This window comes from Epinephelus fuscoguttatus, linkage group LG6 (genome assembly GCF_011397635.1).
Source record: "Epinephelus fuscoguttatus linkage group LG6, E.fuscoguttatus.final_Chr_v1".
NCBI classification, from domain to species: domain Eukaryota; kingdom Metazoa; phylum Chordata; class Actinopteri; order Perciformes; family Serranidae; genus Epinephelus; species Epinephelus fuscoguttatus.
Window position 1 is genome coordinate 45,611,292 of NC_064757.1, and position 25,850 is coordinate 45,637,141.

Here is a 25,850-nt window from a genome sequence, read left to right on the forward strand (position 1 = left end):
AGAATAAATGACAGTAATCCTTAATCTATAACATTTCAAAAGTAACTTTCACACAACTCTGGACATGACCAGAGAAAACAGAAAAAATGGGTCTTTTGCTGAAGAGGGAAAAAACCTACAATTACCAGAATGCCCTGCGCCGCACCGGAACAAACTCTCCTGCTAGTGGGTCAGGCTTTCAACACGAGACAAAATGGCGGCCGGCTGGGAACAAACGATCTGATTACAGTTAAACGGTAAGCTTAGATATGTTTCTGAAAACATTTAAATATATAAATATGAACTCAGTAACAGAATATTGATTTATATTTGATCAGCGCTGCTTAGTTTTACTGTTTAAACTACTTTTTTCAGCCTCCGTTTTTACAAAACAGGAAACAGTATGGCGCCCACTTCCTGTTCACGAACTCTCGCTATTACAGCTAAAGAGTGCATTGAAATATATTTCTGAAGACATTTTAATGAAGAATTAGGCAAGAGAGTAAAATCAGTGGTTTATATTTGATCAGCACGGCTGAGTTTTATAGTTTGAATAGAGTTTGAGAGATGGAGAGGGATTTCTTTCTTGATCCACCTCTGTAATCTCTGTGACTGTAGAGGCACTGCAGGCAGTATGATGGACATTCAGAAGCACATTCTGTATCTGTAACATTAACGTTACAAGAGCCACATTAAAATGTGAGCTGGGTGATGATCAGGAAGATCTGGTCACTCGAAGTTTACTAACGTTCATGATACAATAAAAATCATCAGTTTTCACAGTAGCTATGTTTCCATCCAAAAGTGATTGGAATCATTGGGAAATGCGGATTAAAAGAAATATGAATCCTGTGTGTTTCCATTAAATGTATGGACTTTGGTGAAAACTACGAACTCGCGCGAGTTTTCCGCAGAACTGGAAACAAAACAAGTCTCGTATTCTTCTTCTTCTTCTTCTACGTTTTCTGGCGGTTGGCAACCAGCTTGTAAATGCATTAGCGCCTTCCCGACCCGGAGTGTGGATATCACCATGGAGAGAGGTGCACTACGTCAGACTTAATTCGAACATAACTGTTTCCATCCCCCGTTTTGGGAATCAACATTTTTTTCGAATCAACCAAAACCTGGCTAAAGCGAGCGTATTTTAGTTTGTGCGAATCAGGGGATTTTAATTCGAATTTTGGTATTTCCATCATAATTTTCCGTTGCGATACTTCTAGATGCGCATCTAAACAGGCTGATGGAAACATGGCTACTGTAATAGTTTGGCTGTAGTTAGGCACAGTTGTGCTTTGAGCTAAATGCTAACATTAGCATGCTATCCTGCTCACAGTGACAATGCTAACATGCTGATGTTCAGTGGAAAATATGTTTACCATGAGTGAGTCTCAAATCACATACTTCCGTTAGTCCACTTCAGTGTAGTGCACTATGTTCACTATGTACTTCTTGTGTAGTGCACTAATTTCAGCAGAGTAGTGTTGTCTCAAATCACACTCTGCTGTTTTGCATTTACTGGAGGTGACTACAGTTTCTTCTTCTTCTTTGTTTTCTTTTTAAACTTTGTATTGCAAACAGACAGTGGAGGATTATCGCATTATTAACATTTGACAGCTGTCTCCGCCCACACAGAAACCACACTTACGCCACAACATCATGCTAATTCAAATGCGCCGCTGCATCTACGAGCAAGATAGCTAGCTAGCGAATGCTAACATTCGCTAGCTAGCTATCATAAGCACTCGCATTATTGGTTTTTTTTAGACTTTTTTATAGACTTTTTTTTTATTTGCACATAAATATAAAACAAAACAAAAACATATACATATCTCTTTTGGTACAGAGGAAGATAAGGAAATGTGGAGGTGAGGTCGGAAACCCGAAAGGCTTATAGAGTGACCTCACCCTGACCTAACAATAATTTAAGCAAAGAAAAGAAATAATTAGCATTGTTGGTGGTACCAATTCATTACAGACCCAACAAACATCACTGACGGCTTCTATTCAACAACAGTTTTAGTACAAAATACATGTAGAACTAACAGAGTCCTTGTTGTCTCCAGCCGCCATGTCAGAAGTTTGCTACGTCACAAAGATGGCGACTTGCGGGTGAGAAGTGTCCGTTATTCCACTCTCAACTTTTGGACCTTTATGAGTGTGTCAGTCATTTTCTTGTACTATGCAGTGTGAACTAAAAATATGTTTGTGTTTGGTACAGAAGTATGGGAGAGTATTTGAGACATACTGCATGTTTACCATCTTAGTTTAAAACATTAGCATGCTAACATGCTAACATTAGCTAATTATCAGTAAAGTCCAGCTGAATGTCTGAGTCTCTGTTTGTACAGAGATGAAAAAAATCCTGCTTTAACACAAAAAAGCAAAATGACACAAGGGGATCCAACTGTTCCACTTTTCCATATTTTGACATGATAAAAGACACGTTAGGGCACATTAATCATATATGTATGTATATATATATATATATATATATACACATATATATATATATATGTGTGTGTGTGTGTATATATATGTATTATGCATGTAAACGTGGTCAGTGTGGAAGAAGTATTCAGCAATACAGCAATACCACACAAAGTATAAAAAGTCAAAGTACATTTTATGCAGAATTCCCACTGTCAGTGTTATAATATTGGACCATTATTAATAATACATAAATATATGAGCAGTACTTCAGTACTTGGTTGAGGAGGAGCTGCTTCATGCTGTTGGGAAGTTTAATCTGTAATAATAATGTGTCATATTTTATGAACTAGTATATATATTTTGTTAATACAATTGTAATCTGATAATGATAATGATAAACTTTATAGCAACTTTCAGACAAAAAATGCAGCACAAAGTGCTTTATATTAAGAGCAGTATAAGCAGTGAGTGCTTCACATGAAAATAGAATGAACATGAAACAGAAATGATTCATAAAATCACTGAGGTGTATAAATCACTATAAATCATTAAATCAAGTCAGATTTTAAAAGAGAAGCGTAAAGAGAAATAGTTTCAGACCTGTATGAGGAGAGTCAGAGCGAGTCTAAAGTGAACAGATACGATTTTAGCTCTCTTTTAAGAATACTTACCGAGCAGCTCCTCTGATATCTGTAGGTGTGTGTTTCATAGCTTTGGGGCGTCACTGACAAAGGCTGCATCCAATAAACCAGCAGCAGATGATTGCTGTGCTCTTGGAGGCAAATCTGCCTCTGAAATGTAGAGCAGGAAAAGTATAAAGTACCCTGAAATAGAAATACTCAAGTAAAGTCCAAGTACTTGTAGTTACTTTCCATACTGTTTTTCTAACAACAGTGTAGCCCTGTGGCACAGAGGAAGCAGATATCTCAGGCTGCAGATACACACACTGTACCTCACTGTAGATATATGCACTGTGCTGTTGAGTCTGAACATTAGATTTGTTTATATGAAGAAAAATATCACCAGACTTTTACACACACACACACACACACACACACACACACACACACACACAAGTATACACATTAAACTGGCGTGTGTGTGTGTGTGTGTTTCTCTCCTCAGTCACAATGAGTGTGTCGGTCCGTCCTCTGTCTCCTCCCTCATGATGTCACAGAGAGGTCGGACTCGACCTTAAAAGCTGGAGCGTCTCCTCACAGAGCAGACAGCCTGAGAAACTTCACTGTTGTGCTTCTGCTGCTCATCGTTCATGTGTCGGACTCTTTGGAGCAGAGAAATGAGACTGAAGATCAGCAGACACTGAGACGACATGGACAAACAGAAAGGTACTGTGTTCACTTTGTTTTTACACGACTACAGAAACATGTGACAGAAACACAGTGACATCATGTAACAGTGTATTCAACAACTATGAGGTCACCTTCCAGACATTTCACCTCACAACTCCAGATAATTCACATTTTATATAAACTTCATCTGTTCTGTGTATCACATGAAATAAATGTCAGATGTTGCACGTGTGACTGCATCTAAATCTGACTTTTATTTAATGTGATAATACACATGTAAAAGATAAGATAAGCCTTCAATGATTAAAATCAGGGTGTTGCAGCAGCACAGTTTCGATTATTTCAACTGTATCTATGAAGCTCAGTATCATAAAAAACAGTTTTACAAAATATGACATCCTTTGGTCCTCGGACCGTCACAGCAGATAAGGACAAAGTCCCTCAAAAACCTTTAATGGAGAAATAAAATGGTCGAATCCAAAAAACGTTTGGACAGATGTGAGTACAGGTGAACAGACTTTAAAAAAATGATTAGAAGTGTATTTAGACATACGACAACAACAAAAAAACTCACATGAAATATGACATAAAAACACAAGTTCATTCGTATTTGTAAATCTTAACTCTGAAGTTATATGTTTATTTTGTATTAATTTATAGTGTATACAGTGTTTTTTTATTTTATAACCTCACTATCCACAGGGTAACAATTTACTCTTTTTAACATATAAGTGTATAAATATTTAATTAATGTTCATAAAACATGAAAATATAATGTGTCTGTGAGCTGTGAACATTTTTGAAGTGTGTATTAATGTTCAGTACATGTAAACAACGATAACTTTTGCTATTAACAGAATTGTTTTAGTTCGTATGATATTCTACAAATTAGCGCCCCATAAATGACGTTACATCCTTAACGTACAGTTACGTGATTAAGGTAAAGTTACTGTGTTTAGATTCAGGAAAGGAAACGTGGTGAGGACGAACCTTAAGATGACTCAGTTCACTTCAAGCTCACACAGATCTGAACCACGTCTTCAGGGAAAAGTCTACGTTTTTGTGACTCATCCACCACCCCAACCTTCATCCCTGCTTCCTTACACGTGCCCTCGAGACCGCTTCCTTCTTTACTGCTGTCAGTGCATTCGTCACGTGATCGCAGCCTTTCAAAATACGTGGGTACACATTCGGGTGCATTACTTTTAATTGGAAAACATACGAACAGTTAATGAGAAAGGCCTGAGGTCGCAGTTTTTAACACGTAGTAAATGCTGTGAAACGGTTGCAGAAGCACATCGTAACGTGATGTAAGGATGTAAAGTTAAAATAAGTCAGAGTTGACTTTAAGTTTCACGCAGAGACTGTATATGAAGATAATGTACGTAGCTACCTTGACGTCATCCACTGGTTTGTGGACCCATTTTGAAGCTTTGAGTTTGGCCATTTCTGCTGTCGCCATCTTGGTTTTTGGGAGCCAGAAGTGACCATATTTGGGCGAGGGGTGGATCTGATTGAGAAGTCGAGAACACTATTGGTAGACTCAAAGAAGCCCCGCCCTTAATCATGTTTAACTATAAGACTTAATGAAATGTAAACAGCTGAGTTATATACATATCCACCCCCGTACAGGCGTCATGAATGTTGAAATTAACTGTCGAGACTAAAACTGTTTTTGTACCAGGCTGTAAACATGTTTATTTCTACATGTTAACATGGAGGTCTGTGGGGACTGACCCACTGTTGGAGCCAGCCTCTAGTGGACATTAGAGGAACTGCAGGTTTTGGCACTTCAGTTTCATTTCTCAGCCTCAGAGGCTGTCACTTGATAGACGACATGACAGCTCCCCAAAAGTGAATCTGGACCGCCTACTGGTGGCTGGCTGCAGTGTAGGTCATAAGCCCCGCCCCTCTGTTCCAACAGTCACCAACTCTGGTTTGGTTCAAATTACCAGATAGATGTGAAAGCATGCTGCTTCCATACACGCTAAAATGACTGTTTATTTAAATGGAGTCTGGTGGTTTTGGTGATGGTTATTTCAGGGCTGTTTCTGGTTAAATTAAAAAGGTGAATAGGTTGGACGGGTGTATGGGTGTGTGTGTGGTTTAACACACATTTGTTTGACACGTCCATCCACCTCGACCCTCAATGCTGTTTCTGTAATGTGGTGTTCAGATGCCGTGGTCGTTCACATTTTTCTGTGAGGTCGATTAGAAACCATTTACAATATTTTTTACACAGTTAATAAATATTAAATCAGGGAATGTTATCCTCTCACAGCTTCTTACAGTAGTTTGTCAAAGTGATGACGGAATATCTAACTCAGGGAAAACCCTGGAGACTTTATCACAGCGATGGTATGTTAACTACAGCAGCACAACAATCGGAAACACCCCTCTGTCCTCCATCCTCCATCATCATCATCACTTCCTCCTCCTGCGGCCCCCAGGAGACGCAGCTAATAGACTGTTTACACTCAGACTGACAATTTAGCATTTTTGTCCTGTTACGAACGCTCAGACTGACGACTGCAGCCACATTTACTGTCATTACTTCATGTGTTAACTGCTCGCTACAGAGATAAATCCAGTTTATTCAGCTTGGCTCTGATTTTTGTAGTTTTGTCTTTGTCTTTTCTATCAAAAATAAAAAACATTAACAGGCTGCTTTTAGGAGCTTTTTCAATTTGTGCTTGGAAACACTGGAAATGAAAGAGAAAGGTGTAAATGTGTAGAAATGTTCATACATGAACGGGAGGAGCTGGAAACATGAGATATGTGTGCAGTGATGACGAGACTGTAACCTTCCTCATTTTATACATTAAACAAACAGATTTTTATCATGTTTCCCACAGTTTAAGCTCTGAACTGAGCCTTTAAACCACCTCTTCTTCCTCTGCAGTGCTAAGATGCTTAGAGATGATAATCAGTGTGTAGCTGCTGCCATGTTGAGGCAGAGGGTGCTGTCTGTAGCTCTGGTTGAGGGTGAGAGGCTGTCAGCAGATAAACAGAGATCTGTGTGGGTACATGAGACCCTAAAAAAGAGGCTGGATCATGGGGAGTACCACCAGTTGGTCCAGGAGCTTCTCCTCCATCATGGACGTTTACAGTACTGCACTTATCTGCTGTTTTCTATTCAGATGGTGCTAACTGTGCTTTGTAAAGTCGTATAGCTCTGGGTATCCAGCAACCACTACCACCAGTTTCTCCTCCATTGTTTACCAACTGTAAACTTGTTGTCATGACCACCACATAAGCCCCGCCTCTCAAATCATCCCATTGGACAATGGGGAAAAAGAAGAGATGCGACGTGGGGATGTTTTTTCAATAACCAGACGCCTAGAGCGCAGAAGCAAAAGGCGCATAGCAACACAAAAACAGCGAGCAAAAAGCTTCATTCTCATTAAATTCACTGTTACAAAAAGTCGCCTCCAGCTGCTGAAACACTTCCTGTGTGTTTGGGGCCGAACTCGTGGCGTGGAGGAAGTTCTTGGTTCCAGCTGTTGTCAGTCGCTCAGTAGATTTTGGGTTTCTGAACTCTGTGTGTTGGAGCGTCTCTGACTGCAGCTCAGTAATGTAACTGTGTCTGACGTCCTATTTTTCTATTTTTACCAACCAGAGGATGAAAGAGATGCTGCTCCACACCCTGCAGCACACACACACACACACACACACACAGACTTTTTCACCTCAGACAGTTTCATTGACCATAAAGACACAGATCTAAGTTTGTCTGAGAGTTCCTGTTAAACATTTTCAATCAGTTTCTGTTAATCTGCTTTTTTTTTTTTTTTGCAAACTTGTTTACAAAGTTGTTTGTTCCTCATTTTGTTTGTTTGTGTATTTGTTCATTAGTTTGTTTGTTGGTCAGATTATTTGTTTAATTCTGTTGTTCATTACTTAGTTTGTGTGTTCATTAATGTTTTTATCTGTTTGTTCACTTGATTTTATGTTAGTTTGTTGTTTCATTCGTTAGTTTATTAGTTTGTGTGTTCTTTAAATTGTTTGTTTGTAAGTTAGTTTGTTTATTAGTTTGTGTGTTCTTTCTTTAAGTAGTTAGTTTGTCAGTTTTTTCATTATTTGTTTGTCAGTCTTTCTTTTATTTGTTCATTAGTTTAAATAAAAAAGGTCTGACTTCACCACAGCACGAGGTGAAAACATTACAGGACAGTTAAGAGGAGAGACGTTAACAACAGAACAAACTTTTAATTTACGTCTTAATATATATTCTGGTGCTGTGATTCTGTTTGTATAGTTTTAGTTTTTGGATGTTGATTTGTCGTCTTTTATCAGAATGAGATGATCCGTCATTCATTCATTCACATAGACTGACGTTTTTTAACCTGTGTGCGTCTGCGCACGCGTGTGTGTGCTTGTGTGTGTGTGTTCTGCAGCATCAAAGCCTGAGACAGGAAGTGATTCTGATGGTCAGATAAGCAGCGTTCACTAACACAAACTCTTTATTTCTCAGTCCGGCAGCAGTTTCTCTGTGTCGGAGTTTCTGACGTTGCTGTTGTTGATGATGCTGTTGATCTGTTGTTGATGATGCTGTTGATGTGTTGTTGATGATGCTGTTGATGTGTTGTTAATGTGTTGTTGATGTGTTGTGGGTGTGTGAGGTATGTACAGCTCAGTGTTTAAAACAGCAGCGGGCAGATAAGCAGATCTGTAGGATCCTTAAAGTCAGCAGAGACGAGTTAATCAGAAACATTTAACCTTGGTCTCCCACTCCGTCACACAGTGAATGGACTCACTCTGTCCGTCTGAATGGAGCTCCGACACAATCACCGTCTGTTGTCTCTGCATTTTCTACATTTCCAACTCCTTCTGATGAGAATTCACACTGTTCTGAGATCAGCTCAGTCAGACCTCTCAGGATCATTCACCACACTCTGGCTTTATACCAACAACTGAGGTCCTGTGTAGACTTTCCAACCAGTGGAACTGCTCATGTTCTCTGTGGTTCCAACTGGGTCTGACTCCTGTCAATGATATAATAATACAACTTTAGAATATATTTAAAAATGTATTGTCGGAGCATCTGCGGTCAGGGGCAAGGTTCCTGAGGTCCTTTACAGGACCTAGACAGCTAGGGTTCATTACTGCAGGTGGTTCTAATTGTCAGGTAGGAGGTCTTAAAGTTGTCTAATGTTTCTTTAGGAGGTTATAGTAGTCATTGAGGAGGTTTGAGAAGTCTCTCAGGTGGGTCTAGAACTCTTTTATGAGGTTCTAATTGTCAGGGAGGAGGATCTTAAGTTCTTTAGGTAGTTAAATAGTTATGTTAAAGGTTCTAGTGGTCACTGGGGAGGTTTTGATGGTCCTTAAAATGGTTCAAGGGGCCTTTTAGGTCATTGTAGTTGTCCTTTAGGAGGTTCTAGTGGTCACAAAGGAGGTTCTAAGGGTCCATTGGGGGATTTTAATGGTCATGAAGGAGGTTCTTGGGCTCCTCCATCATTCACTGTGGGTGGTTCTAATTGTCAGGCAGGGTCTCTTCAGGTGTTTTTTGTTTCTTAAGGAGGTTCTAGTTGTCATTTAGAAGGTTCTATGGGTGTCTTAATTGCCCCTAGAAGATTTTTAGGAGGTTCCAATTGTCAGGAAGGACGCTCTAAAGGTCTTAAGGTGGTTATGTTGTTTTTTAGGATGTTCTAGTAGTCACCCAAGGTGGTTCTAGGGGAATTTTAGGTGGTTGCAGTTGGTTCTGAGGGTCCTTTTTGAGGTTCTTAAAGTCCTGTAGGAAGTTATAGTAGTCATGGAGAAGGTTCTAGGGGTCTCTTGGGTAGGTCTAGAAATCCTTTATGTGGTTCTAATTGTCAGGAAGGAGGTTCTAGAGGTCTTCAGGATGTTACATTGTTTCTTTAGGAGGTTTGATAGAATAGAATAGAATAGAATAGAATAGAATAGAATGATACTTTATTGTCTACCTTATGCATGCTGAAGGCAGAAATTTGTCTTTGACTTGCAAGACAACATAAAACTGTAAAACATGTTCCAACACATGGTCTATAAGGTGGTTCTAGGGGCCCTTTAGGTGGTTGCAGTAGTTCTGTGGGAGGCTCTAGTGGTCACTGGGGAGGTTTTGATGGTCCTTAAAGTTGTTCTAAGAGCTTTTTCTGTTGTTGTTGTTGTTGTAGTCAGGAGGCTCCGAGGGTCTTTTGTGAGATTCTAGAAGCCCTGCAGGAAGTTTTAGTGGTCATTAAGAAAGTTCTAGGGGTCTTCAAGGTGGGCTCTAAGTATTTTAGGAGGTTCTAATTGTCTGGGAGAAGGTTCTAAAAGTCTTTAGATGGTTATACTGTTTCTTCAGTGGAGGTTCTAGGGGCCTTTAGGTGGCTGTAGTTGTTCTTTAGGGGGTTCTAGTGTTCACTGAAGAGGTTCTGAGGGTCCTTTTGATGGTTTTAGTGGTTACTGAAAATGGTCTTTTGGTGTCTGTAGAACTCTCTTAAGTCAATACAGATGTTTCAGGGCTCCTGTGGATGGTGTAAAAAGTTTTAGTGGTCACTGAGGAGGTTCTCCAGGTCTGTTTGGGGGCTCTGTTAGTCATTAAGAAGATTGTAAAGAAAATTCCTATAGTTATAGTTCCAGGGGTCCTTCAAATGGTTCTAGTGGTCTTTGAGGAAGTTAGATTGGTCCCTGAGAAGGTTTTAGAGATCATTAAGGATGTGTTAGTGGTCCCTGAAGAGTCTCTAGGGGTCCCATGCTGTAAGTTGTTCTGTTGGTCACAGGGGTGGTTCTGCAGGTCCTGTTGGTGATGAGTGTTAATAGAAAGTAAACATATTGAATACATGATGAGTGTCTTTAAGGTACATTTCCGCCTGATGAAGAATCTGCTGTAAATGTTCCTGCAGCATAATTATTTTCCTCTACGGGCAACTTCCTGTTTGTCAGTGTGTGCACAGGGACCTTCAGGTCTTAAATGATGTAACACGTACAGTACACACACAGTCTTTATTCTGTGTTAAACATTAGCAGCAGCTTATCAGTGTGAATCACATCAGTTAACATGTGAAGGCCAGAACATCCGAGTGTTTGTGATGGGAAACGTCACCTGGACAGGTGCCGTCAGTTCAGTGTTTCATTCACTCATTAACAGAACAAATATCCTGAACTCTTCTGTCTTAAACAGACAGCAGCTTCTGTGAAGACGGACATTCTTAAGTTTTTTATTTGTTTGTATGTTTGAAAATACCACTATTGTAAAATATGACATTCATAACCCCCACAGAGCCATGTTTATATTAACATATATGAATTAACCATGAACAAGCGGCTGCGCTGGAGAGGCTGAAAGCTTATTTTAAGGACCTCTGAGACAAACTCAGCATCACACTGATTATTGACAACATACCCACAGAGACAGCAGGCCGACATGACCCCTGTCAGAGGAAAATATTGAGCTTGTATTTTTATCTGTGGAGGATAATATGGAGTTGGAGGCATCTCGCATCGCTGCCTTCAATGATTTGAGCTCTTTACTCTTCAGAAGCCAAAACACAAAGTCAGTATTCATCCAGTGAAGAGAGCAACAACAGCTTCATTCATAACATGAACACAGACTGACTTCATGACAGTTTTCATGTTTTATCAACCTGCTGACGACAAACTGAACTGGACACTCATGAGTTTCGGTCTGTTTGACTCATGAAACTTAAAGAAATTATTTAAAAACAGTCAAGGACGGATACACAGAAACATTGATCATTAAAAGACTTTTACATGTTTTTAACTTTGATTTTTGTTCTTTTAAAATCTGCAGCAATGTGGTCATGAAAGACAAATACATGGATAAAAAAAGTTTGACTAGATTTGATGAATACAGAACTACCATTTTGCAATGTAGCATGCTAGCATATAAATATAATATGCTAATCATTACATGCTAAGGTTAGAAATTAAATTTTACAGCATGTTGACATTTGTGTTTAGCATACATTAATGTAGATTTAAGCTATGTAATATTTAGCATGTTAACTTACACATAAGCATAGATATTAGCTACATAGTAATTAGCACGTTAGCTTATAGACAGCCTAAATGTAAACAAGTTATAATATTTAGCACGTTAGCTTATACATCAGTGGAACTATAGAGCATAATAAAGGACAAGTGAAGATAAACGGAGATAAACCAAAGCAAATTTCTTTTAAGTGAAAAACTACTTCTGATATAGGCTATGTAATATTTAGCGTGTTAGCGTCTACATAAATGTAGATAGGTTTTATGTAGCATGTTAGCTTATACGTGTAGATAAGTTTTACTTGGTATGCTAGCTCAGCAATAAATGCAGATAGGCTATAATATTTAGCATGTTAGCTTATAAATGTAGACAGGCTATATGTTATATTTAGCATCTTGACTTTTACTTAAACGTAGTCCTAGATAGGCTACATGTAACACTTAGCATGTTAGCTAATACATAAATGGAAGCAATATAATATTTGGTATCTTAAACATAAATGTAGATAGGTTATGTGTAGCCTTATATTTAGCATGTTACGTTACATGTAGATATGCTACATTTAGTATGTTAGGTTATACATAAATGAAGATGGGCTATAATATTTAATATGTTAGCTTACACATAAATATAGATAGGCTATATTTAGAGTGTGAGCTTATAAATAAATGTAGATAGGCTAAATGTAATATTTAGCATGTTAGCTTATACCTAAATATAGATGTGCAATATTTAGCATGTTAGCTTATACATAATGTAGGCTACTATATAACATTTATCATGTTATCTTATAGGTTACCAAATTGTAGATATTTAAAAGTCACTCCAAAGTTTTCAGCTTTTGAAAATCATTTAAAATGTTTTTGTAGATTAAATCATAAAGATATACAGCTGCAGATAATCCTCACACGAGTGAAGCTTGAGTCAGGAAATGTTTTTACATAAAAAATGACTTCAGCCATCAAAGTAGTAGCTGTCCATCTGTCTGTCTTCTCACAACCAGCTCAGAGTCTGCGACAAAGACGGGAGACCAGACACGAACACTGAAAGTTAACAGCATATTTATTTACAAAAAGTGATGATAAAGAACAGAATGAACGTCAGTAACCAGTCATGTAGAAATGTCTGTGATAACCAAAACAAACAGCAGCAAGGGAAGAAGAGAGCAACTGTAAAGGAGGGAGGTGTTTATGTGTAGCCCATCCAGCTGATGACCCTCCATTAAGCACCTGCAACACCAAATCAGAAACAGCCAGATGCAGGGACCCCTGGTGGAATACAGGAACGGTTCATCACAGTCTGTCCTGTCTGTCCATGTGTGTAGTGCTGGCCAAGCTCATCTGGGACCTGCCGTCCTTCCTGTCTGTTCTGGACTCAGAGAACCTGAGCTACATCGCTCAGGCTCAAAAGAAATCCATCTCAGAGCTGCTGTCCAAACTGCAAACCAACGACACTCCTGGTAAGAATACTACGACTGCTACTGTTAGTGCGACTAGCCCACTGCTATTAATACTACTGCTGTTACTGCTGCTGTTTCAACCAATCACCAGAAAAATGTTTGCATTGTCCATTTCTGTTACATTTGTGCATTATTACGTAGCAGATACATGTACCAGGAACTTTATTAGGTACACCTGTTCAACTGCTCATTAACACAAATATCTATTCAGCCAATCAGGTGTCAGCAACTCATTAACATTTAGTCATGTAGACATGGTGAAGACGAGCTGCTGAAGTTCAAACTGAGCATCAGAATGATGAAGAAAGGTGATTGAAGTGACTTTGAACGTGGCATGGTTGTTGGTGCCAGACGGGCTGGTCTGAGTATTTACTGGGATTTTCAGCACAACCATCTCTAGGGTTTACAGAGGATGGTCCCAAAAAGAGCAAATATCCAGTGAGCCAAAATGCCTTGTTGATGCCAGAGGTCAGAGGAGAATGGCCAGACTGGTTCAAGATGATAGAAAGGCAACAGGAAGTCAAATAAGCACTGGTTCCAACCAAGGTGTGCAGAAGAGCATCTCTGAAGCAACAACACCTTGTCCAACCTTGAAGCAGATGGGCTACAGCAGCAGAAGACCACACCAGGTGCCACTCCTGTCAGCTAACAACAGGAAACTGAGGCTACAATTCACACGGGTTTTCTCACCAAAACTGGACAATAGAAGATTGGAAAAACCACATTCAGATGGAAGCATGGATCCATCCTGCCTTGTATCAACGCTTCAGGCTGCTGCTGCTGCTGGTGGTGTAATGGTGTGGGGGAGATTTTCTTAGTACCAACTGAGCATGGTTTAAACACCACAGCCTACCTGAGTATTGTTGCTGAGCGTGTCCATCCCTTTATGACCACAGTGTACCCATCTTCTGATGGCTACTTCCAGCAGGATAATGCACCATGTCAAAAAGCTCACATCATCTCAAACATGACAGTGAGTTCACTGTACTCCAATGGCCTCCACAGTCACCAGATCTCAGTCCAATAGAGCACCTTTGGGATGTGCTGGAACGGGAGATTCTCATCATGGATCAACTGCGTGATGTCATCATGTCAATATGGACCAACATCTCTGAGGAATGTCTCCAGCACCTTGTTGAGTCTGTGACACCAAGCATTAAAAAGAAGGTCGAACCTGATACCAGCAAGGTGTACCTAATACAGTGGCCTGTGAGTGTAGATTGAAACTTTAAATGACGCTGTGGTTTACATGTGGGTGGGTTTGGTTACAAAAAACACTTAGTTATGGTCAGGAATAGATCATGTGATCACGCGTTTGTAAAAACAACACTTTCAGCACTACACCCGCTGACGGTCGCTACATAACACCCACATTTGGTAGCTTAACAGCTGCTGGAAATAGAGCAATGTCTCACTAAAAAACAATTGTTTTTGTTGTTGGTCTTTGACAGTGGTGTGCAGCTTGGCAGGCGTCTCACCTAGGTGACTCACAATCCACCATCCCCTCCACCTCCTGATGACAAAGTCAGCTCATATACTACGTCACTTCAGAGACACTGAAATGAAACGTACCAATAAACTGTCAGTGATTTCCAGGAGCATAAAATGGCCGTCTTTTCCTCTAGCGACTGGGCTGCAGTGCCACTAAAACCAGTGAGATGACTCTGTGAAATAACTGCAGTAATAACTCTGCTGAAGTGTCTGTTGTGTCTCTAGTGGAAGATGCTGAGTACATGATCATGAGCTGTCCGTCATCGTCTCCTAGCAACGAGCTGTCAGACACACCTGGAACAGGTAACACTGAGAGTAAATCACAGGACATGTCCAGTCAGATACTGTAGAATATTTCCTGATGTTTCGACTTTCGTTAAAAAGTGACACAGTTGAGTTTTTTTTTTAACAATCGTGTTGACCTGAAATCAGAGTTCTGATAATATTTATAAAGGCAGGAGATGAAACATGATTCCAGTGTTCATGATATAAGAGACAGGTGTGTTTGTTTGTGCAGACGGAGTCCGGTCCTCTCAGCTGCTCTTAAATCAGGACTCACCTGTGTGGCTGACAAACGGGGTGAGTCACACACATGTCTCACTTTCCTCACCCAGTGCATGCTGGGATATACTCCAACCTGCACTGACTCACTATTTTGATGGTTGAAGTCATTTTCCTGTAAAAACATTTCATGGTTTCAGCTTCACAAACTTTCCCTTTGACTTCAGGCTCTGTCTCATCGTGATGCCATTTCACACTATTGTCACTGTTATTAAAAAGAGCAGTGCCCAGCGCCCGACCTCACGTTTGCCAGGCTGTTAAAGACGCAGCATGTATACGGCCTCTTCTGCCTTTTTGTGCCAGATTTTGAGAGCCCGGTGGCAGGTTGCATCTGAGGTTGCTAAGCAACCTTAAGAAGCGTATTGTATCATGGCCTATTTACCTGAAATCCTGAGGCAATTTAATCTAATATGAAAGCTGACAATAATCGTACTGTGTACATTTGTTTTATGATATTGAAAAAAATGTATCTGGACGTTGAATCTCTCTTTTGTTTGAGTTATTTTCTAAGAGGAGACATTTACACAAAGTTCATTAACTAAATGTTTCAAGTTTCAGTTTATTCAAGCAACAATAACCCTTCTGTCTTCATTCCTTTAAGGATCATTCTCATAATGATTCTCTAATATTTTAATACTGCGGTATTTTCTGAGACCGTGAAAATCTCATACCGTTGCAGCCCTACAGATGAAACGATTCTGTCGTTGTCTTCACACTGTAGATGTTTGACTCTCTTGCACTCCCTGACCTCCTGATGCTCACGATGGTTCCCCCGAGGTTTGAGAAAAAAAGCACTTTTTTTATTTTAGATAACAGGAGAAGAAGGAGGAGGAGGAGGAGGGTTAGTGATGTGGGTCAGTAATGACAGACTGAGTCCTCCTGAGGTTAGGGAGGAGACGGCAGGGTTTCTGTGTGTGTGTGTGTGTGTGTGTGTGTGTGTGTGTGTGTGTGTGTGTGTTGGAGGGAGTGACAGGATGCTCAGTGTTTACATATGAGGCCATCTCCCCTCTATCTGTCCTCCTATTGGCTGAGAGCTCTGCAGAGGGAGGAAGTGGTCACTGATGGCAGCTGATTAGCATCTGGTCTACGTGATGGATGAACACAACACACACACACACACACACACACACACACCCACTAACTCTGGGAAATTTTGTTCATATGTAACCAGTTTGCAGACGTTATTTTAGATTCAGTGGCTGCATGAAGCTTCGGTTCAGATCAGCAGCGTGACGTTAGGCTGAGAGGACGGTGACAGTGTGGAGGTTTGCAAAGTGTTAATGTCCTGTCTCATAGTGTCTGACAGGGGTCCTGCAGATCCTTAAAATGTCTTACAAGGCATTGAATTCATTTATCTAAAAAGAAGACCTTCATTCGTATTAAAATGTTTGAAATCAACGTTTAAAACACCTTAAAAATTCTCAGACATTGGACGTAGGATTTCAGTTCAGTTTGCTCCTCCTGTCGCCTGAGTCCAGACCTTTGAGTTGACTGATCCGTCTGGTATTGGGATTACTCACTTAAAATAAAGAATCAGCTAATGTTGTTGTCAGGCTGTTGTCAAGGGGTCTGCTTCATTTCAGTGTGCCGGTGTGCAGCAACCACGTAACTGTCAGCTGACAGAACAAACATGTCGGCATCCAGCTCTCAGTCAGTCAGTTATCCGTCATATTCAGCTGAAAACTCTGCACCGTACTGCTGAAGTCTCTTTAAACCCCTTCATCCATCCACGCAGGGCCCTGTGGTGCCGCCCCTCCCTCCAGGCGGCCTCGGAGGTGATGATGATGAAGATACCTACGAGGAGGCAGAACCGTACCTACCTGACACGACCACGACTAACACTGGTACCCCCCCCACCCCCCCACCCCCGCACACACACACACACACACACACACACACACACAGAAACATGTTGTAAACCTTTCATAAACACATCCTGGTCCCTCCCTCAGAGAAGGCGGAGTCAGACAGCAGTCACTACGAGTCATATGGGGAGGATGATGATGAGGAGGAGGAGTCTGTGAAGGACAGCGCTCACTACATCCAGTGGAGCGCCTCCCAGCCCTGCCTGAGACCCATCCCCGAGTCCCGCCTGTGTGGTTACCTGTGGAAGAGGAAGTGGCTCGGACAGTGGACCAAACAGCTGTTCATCATCAGGAGCAACGTGCTGCTGGTGAGTTCTGCTGCTGCACTCGAGTCTCTTCTTTCTGTTTTTACTCCTTCACATTTATCTGACAGCCTCAGTTACTATACAGAATATTGATTTTACTTATTTAATAAGTTTTCCACAAGAGGCAACTACAACAGTCAAATCTTGTTTTTACATGAACCCTCTGAAACCTGCCAGTGATCCCGACAATAGTCCTGTCTGTCAGAGGCTGTAGTGGGCTGAGTTTTGAAGCTGGAGTGATGATGCTGTGTGATATGAAACTAGATAACCTAAGAATTCTGCTTCTAGGGAATAACACTCCAAATTTAGGCGAGGGGAAAAACTGGCATGGTCATGTTCACAGGGGTCCCATGACCCCTGACCTCAAGATATCTGAATGAAAATAGGTTCTGTGGGTAACGATGTGTCTCCTCTTTGCAGACGTGTCCACTTTATGCTTGTCTCGTGCGGTTTTGGGAGTAAATGCGTTGTTTCCACCTATTGTACAGGTGCATCTCAAAAAATGAAACTTTCATATAAAGTGAAACAGAAATGTCGACCTTCTTAAAAGTATGTTAATGTTTGCACTCCTTTTGCACGAATAACTGCATGAGTGTGGCGTGACACGGAGGCCATCAGCCTGTGGCACTGCTGAGGCGTTACGGACGCCCAGGTTGATTTGATAGAGGCCTTCAGCTGGTCTGTATTGTTGGGTCTGGTCTCTTTCAGCCAGTCAAACACAGTAACACCATGGTCAGCAAACTAAGTACAAGAAGGTTTGTCTCTGTGGCTAAGTCCTGCTGGAAAAAGAAATCAGCATCTCCATAAAGCTGGTCAGCAGACGGAAGCATGAAGTGCCCTAAAATCTCTTAGTAGACGGCTGCGTTGACTTTGGATTTGATCAAGCTTGGTCTTGTTGGACGCCCCATTTCTAATTTTATTCTGTCGCTTGCGTTGGAAGTGCTGCAGTGGACGAGGAACAGCTGATTCGTGAGGTTTAAATGAGGGGTTACCTACAGGATGAATGATTTGACCAGCTGAGTGTCAGGTGACATCATCAGCCGGCTTGAGTCCAGCTCAGACTGGCCAGTTCACGCCGCTGACACTTTTCTCTGCAATGTTCTAAAACGGTTTCATCTCATCGCAAATCTTTGGTCTGAACTGGATTTTACACATCATCACAACATCACACCGTTACAGCGCTGTTATTACCTCTGATGCCAACACACACCGTGTCCTTACTGGATGTGACGCAAGCGAGCGTCAGCGACCAGATCAGTTCCACACTCTGTTTTCTAATGAATGTCCTAACTGCGATGCGACATGGTGTGCTGTTTGAGTTGAACTTTTGTTGGACGCACCGTCTCTTTTTTTATTCTGTCACCTGGGTGCGAGCGCCGCAATAGACGAGGACGAGCTGATTCACAAGGTTTAACCACGTCCTTATTTCACTACAGAAACTGTCGACAGTTTGACCAGCTGAGTTGCAGATGACACCATCGAGCTCCGCTGCAGCTTTTCTCTGCAACGTTGTAAAACGGTTTGGTCTCGTCACGAATCTTGTTATTGATCGCAGGAATGGCCGTCATATACGCCCATAATGTGCCGTGCCTGTCTCAACTTCCATAGTTTGATCAGGCACCTGACTGAAACACAATGTCTGTTACAGATTTATGACTGGAAAAAAATGGTCATAATTGAAATTAATCTTCAGGTTCCCAGTTTTCAGATGATGTATTGTGTGTGTGTGTGTGTGTGTGTCAGTGTTATAAGTGTGCTCAGGACCTGCTCCCTCAGCTGGAGGTCAACCTGCGCGGCTGTCAGCTCGTCTACAAGTCAAAGAGCAACAGGAAGATCCAGCACCAGCTCAAACTGGTGTTACTGGGATCAGAGACACTGGTGCTGGGCTACAGCAGCTTCCAGCAGGCCGACGAGTGGAGGAAGGTCAGACACACACACACAACTTTCACTACACTCATTGCTGACACTGCCTGTGCTGTATTCACAGGGGGTGGGATGCTGGACGAGGACATCTAACTGGCCTACTGTCCTTGTCCCAGTATACAAGCACGGGAGGGGAATCCATTTATTGAGCCAAGTATGTGCGACTCCTCTACGATAGGTGGAGATATGCCCCCTTTCAGCTTGTTAGTGTTGGACCTTTTTCTGCACAAGACCAAACAATCGATCGTCATCCAGCCACGTAACGGTGACCTGTGTTTTACACGCCAACTCAGTGTGGTGTTTCCAGGACAGCTGATCATTTACTGAAACACAGAAGAATTTTAATTTGATTAATTTCAGTATTATTGATGAATCTATAAATTATCAGCTGTATTGTATGTGTGTGTGTGTGTGTGTGTGTGTGTGTGTGTGTGTGTGTGTGTGTGTGCAGGTGATAGAGGAGGTGAGTGTTGGAGCTGAGGTGGAGAGTCGGAGCTCGTTGTCTCTGGTCAGATCAGACCAGCTGCTGTCCTGCAGGGTGAGACCATCATTCAGGTGGTTCTGAAATATAAATGTAAATGTGTGTTTAATGCTGACGTGTTTCACTTTGAAAAAGAAGGTGAGGTTGATTATTTAACACGTATTTAATCAGACGTTTCCAGTGCTCCATCGTAAATGTTCCTGTCAGTGACTAATGAATGTCAGACTGTGAAACCTTTAGCTGTGTGTGAATGTGCCTCAGCTCTCTGGTCCTGTTCGGCACATTTATTCACATGACACAATAATAAAAAGTGTTGGTTTGAAGTTTCTGTGTGTTTCGTGTCTCTTCAGTCCAGTACAGTCCAGAGTGACTCTGAGGAGGAGAAACCTTCAGCTCGCTGCAGCCTCAGCAAAGACAAAGGTACTGATGTCATGAGTGTTATTATTATTACTATTATTAAAGTCTGTAAACCAGAGAGAGTGCTGTTAAAGCTGCAGTCGCTCCTTCTGCCGGGACTTGCATTGGGAACCAGGAAGTTGCCAGTTCGAGTCCCTTGCGTGGACCAAGTGTGGACTGTATAAAATAAAGCTGCTGATCGACAGGTCTCAAGTTTAGTTCAGTCGGCGCTGTGGAAACGTTCAAGTGTCCTCACGCAAGTTGGTGAATTCTGTCTGCTCATGTGTTCCTGCAGATAACCAGATATAAATCTCACGTATGGATTTGTTTTTTGTTTTTTTTTAAGTTTTAGCAGTTCTGAAGTAACGCAACACGTTACCAACAAGATTTTGGGTGATATAATTACATTAACGCATTACCACCCAAACACTGTTTACTGTTTTCATTGATTAACAACGCTCCACTTCTGCCAGTGCTCCACCAGAACAAATTCTGGCCCCTCATGGACTGGATGAGTCGTAGAGTTGGAGCCCTCTGCACTCCAAACTTCCAGGACATGTGCCCTGCAAAGTCCACGAGTCTGCAAGTGCAGTGAAGCTCTTAATTAGATGTATCTCTAAAGTCCAGGGTCGCTGCTGCTGCTGGCTGTATGTGCTTATGCCCCTTATGTTGTTGTCATGTTGTTAGCACTGTTAGCGCTGTTAGCTGCTAGCCTCCAGCTCAGCCACGTCCATGTTGAGAGCTGTGTGCAAACAACATCTAGTACTTAGTTACTTTCCACTGTTCTGCACTAAAGAAGAACAGTGTTAAGCTCCTTTAACTGAACAGTCATTGGATGATGTCATGTTAGCGTGACCTCTGACCTCAGGTGTGTTTGATTGACAGGTGTGCTGAGCGTGCTGATGAACTGTCAGTGGCAGAGTTTACTGTGTCAGGTGGAGGCGGGGCTCCTCAACATGTTCGGAGAGGAGGAGGAGGAGGAGGAGGAGGAAGAAGTGAAGAGGTCGCCTCAGTACACCGTCCAGCTCAGAGGCTGTGAGGTCAGAGCTGGGCCCGACACCAACCACTCCTACAGGATCACACTGAGCATGCTCGGTGACCAGGTGGCCGTGCTGGAGGTGAGCTGACAGGACAGTAAACAGGAGGTCATTTAATTTGTTCATACAGTCATGTGTTCATGGTTTCATCTGCCCTCCAGGTGAGTAGTTCAGGTGAGAAGGAGCGATGGTTGAAGCTGCTGCAGGACGGAGCTGCCCATCACAGTCACCATGACAACAGCACACAGGAGCTCACAGGTGGAGCTCTCAGGTAAGACACACCCCTCTGTCTGCTCCTCCGGTCGTCGTGCTCCTTCTGTAGTTTTGTCTCTTCTCTCCTCAGTGGGCTGCAGACTCGAAGGTTCCCCACCTCCAACACCTACATGGACGACCCGTTCCACCTGAGCGGGACCGGCCGAGACCAGCCCGTCTACTCCAACACCTCCATCCTGGAGCACATGGTACGCTCCTCACAGCACAGCACAAACATTTCAAACATAAAGTGATGATATTAATGATGTCAGAATAATCTGACTCTGATTTATTTTCAGTTTTCTTTAGTTTTAGATGTGTAGTTTTGTGGCAGCAGTGGGCTTCCGTACTCCACACAGTCCTGCCTGATTATTGATTATGACAGATATTAATAATAATGATCGGTGTGTTTGTGATGTCTCAGCTCCACGGCTCTCAGGACTCAGTTCGCTGCAGCTCGGTGTCGTCCAGAGACTCAGTGACCTACAGCAACACCGTCTTCACCAGCCACAGTGAGTCTCAGCGCGTACAGGAAGTCCTCCTCACGGGACGAAAGAAGGACCTGCATTTTAAATTAACCAAAAACATTCCGCTGTTTCTACTTGAATTTTTTTAAAGCCCAAAACAGCTTCAGTAAAGACTTTATTTGTTTGTTTGTGTGTTTCAGACAGGAAGTCTGTGGAGGTGGAGCGAAACGTTCAGAAGCTGGAGCTGACGGGGAAGAGGACGGTGCAGCTGAGGGCGGGGTCAGAGATCAACCTGGCGTCTGCTGGGAAGCAAAACAAACGCACCTTCAGACAGTCGCTGGCCGTCTGCAGTGAGCGCGCTCAGGTGGGACGCACACGTTTGTGTTTTGACATTTGTTCAGTGTAAATACAGAAGTAAAACCTCCTGCTGTGAGTTCAGAGAATCAGTCATGGTTTACACGTTCTGTATTAGAGCTGAGCTACACTGGTTTTACCTCCTCTGCTCACTGGTTTCACTGGTTTCACTGGTGTCTGCTGTAACCTCTGCTGGTCCAGGCTGGTTTCCTGAGCCCTCTGCTGCGACGGACAGCCTCGGCTAAAAACTCTCTGAGACGAGCTCCTTCATCACTCTTCATTGAACACGGGAAGGTTTTCCAGAGGAGAAAGGTCAGTCACACACACACCCACACACACACACACACACCCACACACACACACTGATGTCAGTCATTTCATTTCAGTCATTTTGTTACCGTTTTTACAGGAATGGGAAACTAAAGCTGCTGCTTGACACTAACTGACCATCATCATCATCATCATCATCATCATCACCATCATCATCAACACCACCATCATCATCATCACATCTACAGTCTACAAACTCTTCTCCTCTCAGCTGAAGAACCTTCTGTAATCTAACGTGGATTTAAAGTACCAAACTCAAAGTGGCATCACTGTTGGCGTCTCTGTCACAAAGACAAACTGGATCTCTCTCTGTGTTTGTCAGAGTTGCAGCTTCCACCAACACAGGAAACACTGCAGTTTATTTTCCAATGTTACTGCAGTTGTTCCACTGACCGTCATTTCCTCCTCTGGGGGCAGTAACTTTGGATAGCTACTGATAGCAAGCGAGGAAAACTAAAGTGTTATCCTCTTCCTGTTTTGGTTGCACTGTGGTTGATTTCCACTTTAATATGTGCACCCTAACATAACACTGGTACAGCCTTTGTCCACTGCATGGAGATATTCTCTTTACTGTTGTAAACACTCGATGTTTGAAGAACCCGAAGCAACGAACAACAGACGAACGTCTGAGGAGGACGAGCAGCTGACGGGGAACGTCAGTTTATTAGAGTCTGTTGGATTAGTGCCAAGTGATGACCTCATATCACCATATGTCACCAAAATCAAATCCTGTAGATCATCACTTTAAAATTTAATTCAACCTTCCTGGATTGAAAGTGAATTTATAAAGCACATTTCAGCAGCACAGTAGCTCAGACTGCTTGTAATAAAACATCAAAAGCCAAAGCTCCTCTTTGGCTTCAAAAACAATGACCTCAGTTTGTTTAGTTGAAGAAAATTGTGGCACATCCAGTTTGTGATTTGTCCAGTGCTCTCAGTCAAAGTTCGTAACGGACCATAGTCCCCCTGATGATGTGTCAATGTGTGTCATCTGCATAATTATGGTGACATATTTTATTGTTTTTTTATAGACCCTTTTACTGTTAGTAAAGGGTATGATGTTTATGGTGGGCGGGGCTTAGCTGGAGGAAAAACAATTCTCCACAGACATTAGCTAGCGCTAGCTAACAAGTTGTGTTGTCTTGTTTTAGACGATGGAGGAAGATGATGTGAGTGGTGCGTTCAGAAACACTCATTGTGAGTGTGGGAGCGCACTCTGACACAAACTGGAGCGTTGATAAATTGGGAGCGCTGTCTGAATGTAGCGTTGGGTTATCCAGAGCAGCGCACTCTCAGAGTGGCAGAGCGCACTCTGGACACTCTGTCTGTGGAGACGGAGCAGCAGAGCGCCGAGCGGAGTGAATGTGTGATTAACTTAACCGTTGGTTCATTCATGTAGAAATATAACGCTGCGTTTCTTCCACCAACAGGGCTCTCATTTTAGTGTAGAGCGTCAGACTGAATTTACCAACGCACCATGTCAGCTCACTCACTCTCCGGGACCGCCAGTGTTACTTGAATAAGCAAACACTGACCAACGGGACCAGACTGGCCGACCCGTATGCTCTCACTCAGTGGATGGATGATGTCACAGGAAGCCAATCTTACAAAGGAGGACCACACTTGTTTGTTTTGCTATGGAAGCTAACGTTAGCTAATGTGCTAAAAAGTTAGCGTTGCAGAGAAATCCAATCTTCCTCTTAATCCCTCCCCAGTTTCTGATGAGGTGGACATGATAACCCTTAATACACATAACCTTATTCATCCCTACAACAGGAAATACTTTTTCCCTAACCTGATATGAAGTGTGCGCTGCACATGTGAGCGTTTTTGATGATGGCCTCCGTCCAGTCCTTTGGTCTTATCACATTTAACCATAGTTGTCTTTGTTTTTGTTGACAGGCAGTGGCGGCTGGTTTTGAGCCATGACTCCTTCTATTCTGGCTCCCAATAACACAACAAGACAAACACATTTTAACACTCCTATGGAGCCTACAGCCCTGTGGGGGAGAGGCAGCTGCACCTCCAGCTGATAACATGATGTCACTGTGACGTCGTTCCTAAAAGGGACTATAATCTGAGCCAGTGGTAGCATGTAGGTGTTAAACAGTAGAGGTCCCAGGATGGAGCCTGGGGGAACACCACATGTCATTTTTAAACACTGATGTAAATGACCTACAAACACAAAGTCGTCCCTGTTCATTGAGTCAAAATGGAATCAGTTTAGTACTGTGCCTGAAAGTCCCACCAGGTTTTCCGTGTAATACAAAGCAGCCCAAACTGTATCCAGACTGCAGCGACCGTCTGTGGCAACAAATGTGTGAACATATCCGTATGTGCAGAAACCTGATTTATTATAAACAGAAACAGTGCACGGCTGGTTTTCAACATTATTAAAGTGGTGTGGGTAGTTTTCATAAACTGAACACACACATAAAAGCTCTCACAATTTCTTTATTAACATCATTTTAACCACTAATCTGAGTTTATTTGGGGTATTTATATTTCAATAATATATTGATGCATTAGAATCCAGTGCACTTCCTGGTTCTGTTGGAGTTTTGCAGCAGCTGTATCAGATGAGCCGCCGTCACAGCTGGAGTCTGAACTGTCCGTCAGCTGAGTTTGATCCTGTGTGTCTGTGAAATTATGATAGAAATCATCTGTGTGTCGATAAAACTTTAATCTGTTCAGTCTGATGACTTATTGTTGTAAATTCAGGTCACACATTAGTTTAATCCCACGTGTTCTCTAACTGAAACAGTTTGTCTGTTCTACACTTGATTATTTTATACACATGTTGATTTATGTTTTTTTCCATGACGTCACTTGTTTGTATAATTTTTATATTTACTGGATTTTATAATAATCTCAGGAGAACGTTTCTGTCGTTGATGTCGGACTAAACACTGATCTGTAAAATGTTACTGTAATATTAAAAACTTGATTTTACATCATCTTTGCTTTTATTCATAAAGGTTTAAAATCACAGCAGAGATGCAAACAGACGTGGAGGAAGTACTCAGAAGTAAAAGTAGTAATATCAGAGTAGAAATACTTTGTTAGTAAAAGTACAGAAGTATTTAGCAGTACCTTCAAAATACACTTGAAGTACCAAAAGTTCTCATTATTTCTGAATATTATTTATGATAACGGTAGTTTGTGAATGTCTCCTCTGAGGATCAATAAAGTTTTACATTAATCTGTAATAATTCATCATAATTTATTTGTTGATTATATTTTGTATCATTAATGTCAG

The 25,850-nt window shown here is 41.9% G+C and overlaps 1 protein-coding gene across 3 annotated transcripts; it reads left to right on the top strand.

Annotated features, from left to right (window-relative positions):
- Positions 1-171: 171 nt before the first annotated feature.
- Positions 172-25,741, top strand: si:dkey-220o5.5 (actin filament-associated protein 1-like 2). 3 transcript variants are annotated; one of them, XM_049579373.1, is made up of 17 exons: positions 172-236; positions 3,535-3,755; positions 12,995-13,129; positions 14,828-14,923; positions 15,138-15,199; positions 16,917-17,025; positions 17,134-17,354; positions 19,095-19,274; positions 19,726-19,812; positions 20,106-20,175; positions 21,037-21,269; positions 21,350-21,459; positions 21,532-21,649; positions 21,865-21,952; positions 22,108-22,271; positions 22,463-22,573; positions 22,671-25,741. In XM_049579373.1, exons 2-17 carry the CDS (start codon positions 3,740-3,742, stop codon positions 22,695-22,697), a joined length of 1,827 nt encoding a protein of 608 aa, XP_049435330.1. In that variant the 5' UTR covers positions 172-236; positions 3,535-3,739; the 3' UTR covers positions 22,698-25,741. The 3 variants fall into 3 exon arrangements, with proteins under 3 accessions (XP_049435330.1, XP_049435332.1, XP_049435331.1); XM_049579375.1 differs by having other exon boundaries at positions 14,846-14,923; XM_049579374.1 differs by lacking the exon at positions 172-236 and adding an exon at positions 992-1,019.
- Positions 25,742-25,850: the final 109 nt, after the last annotated feature.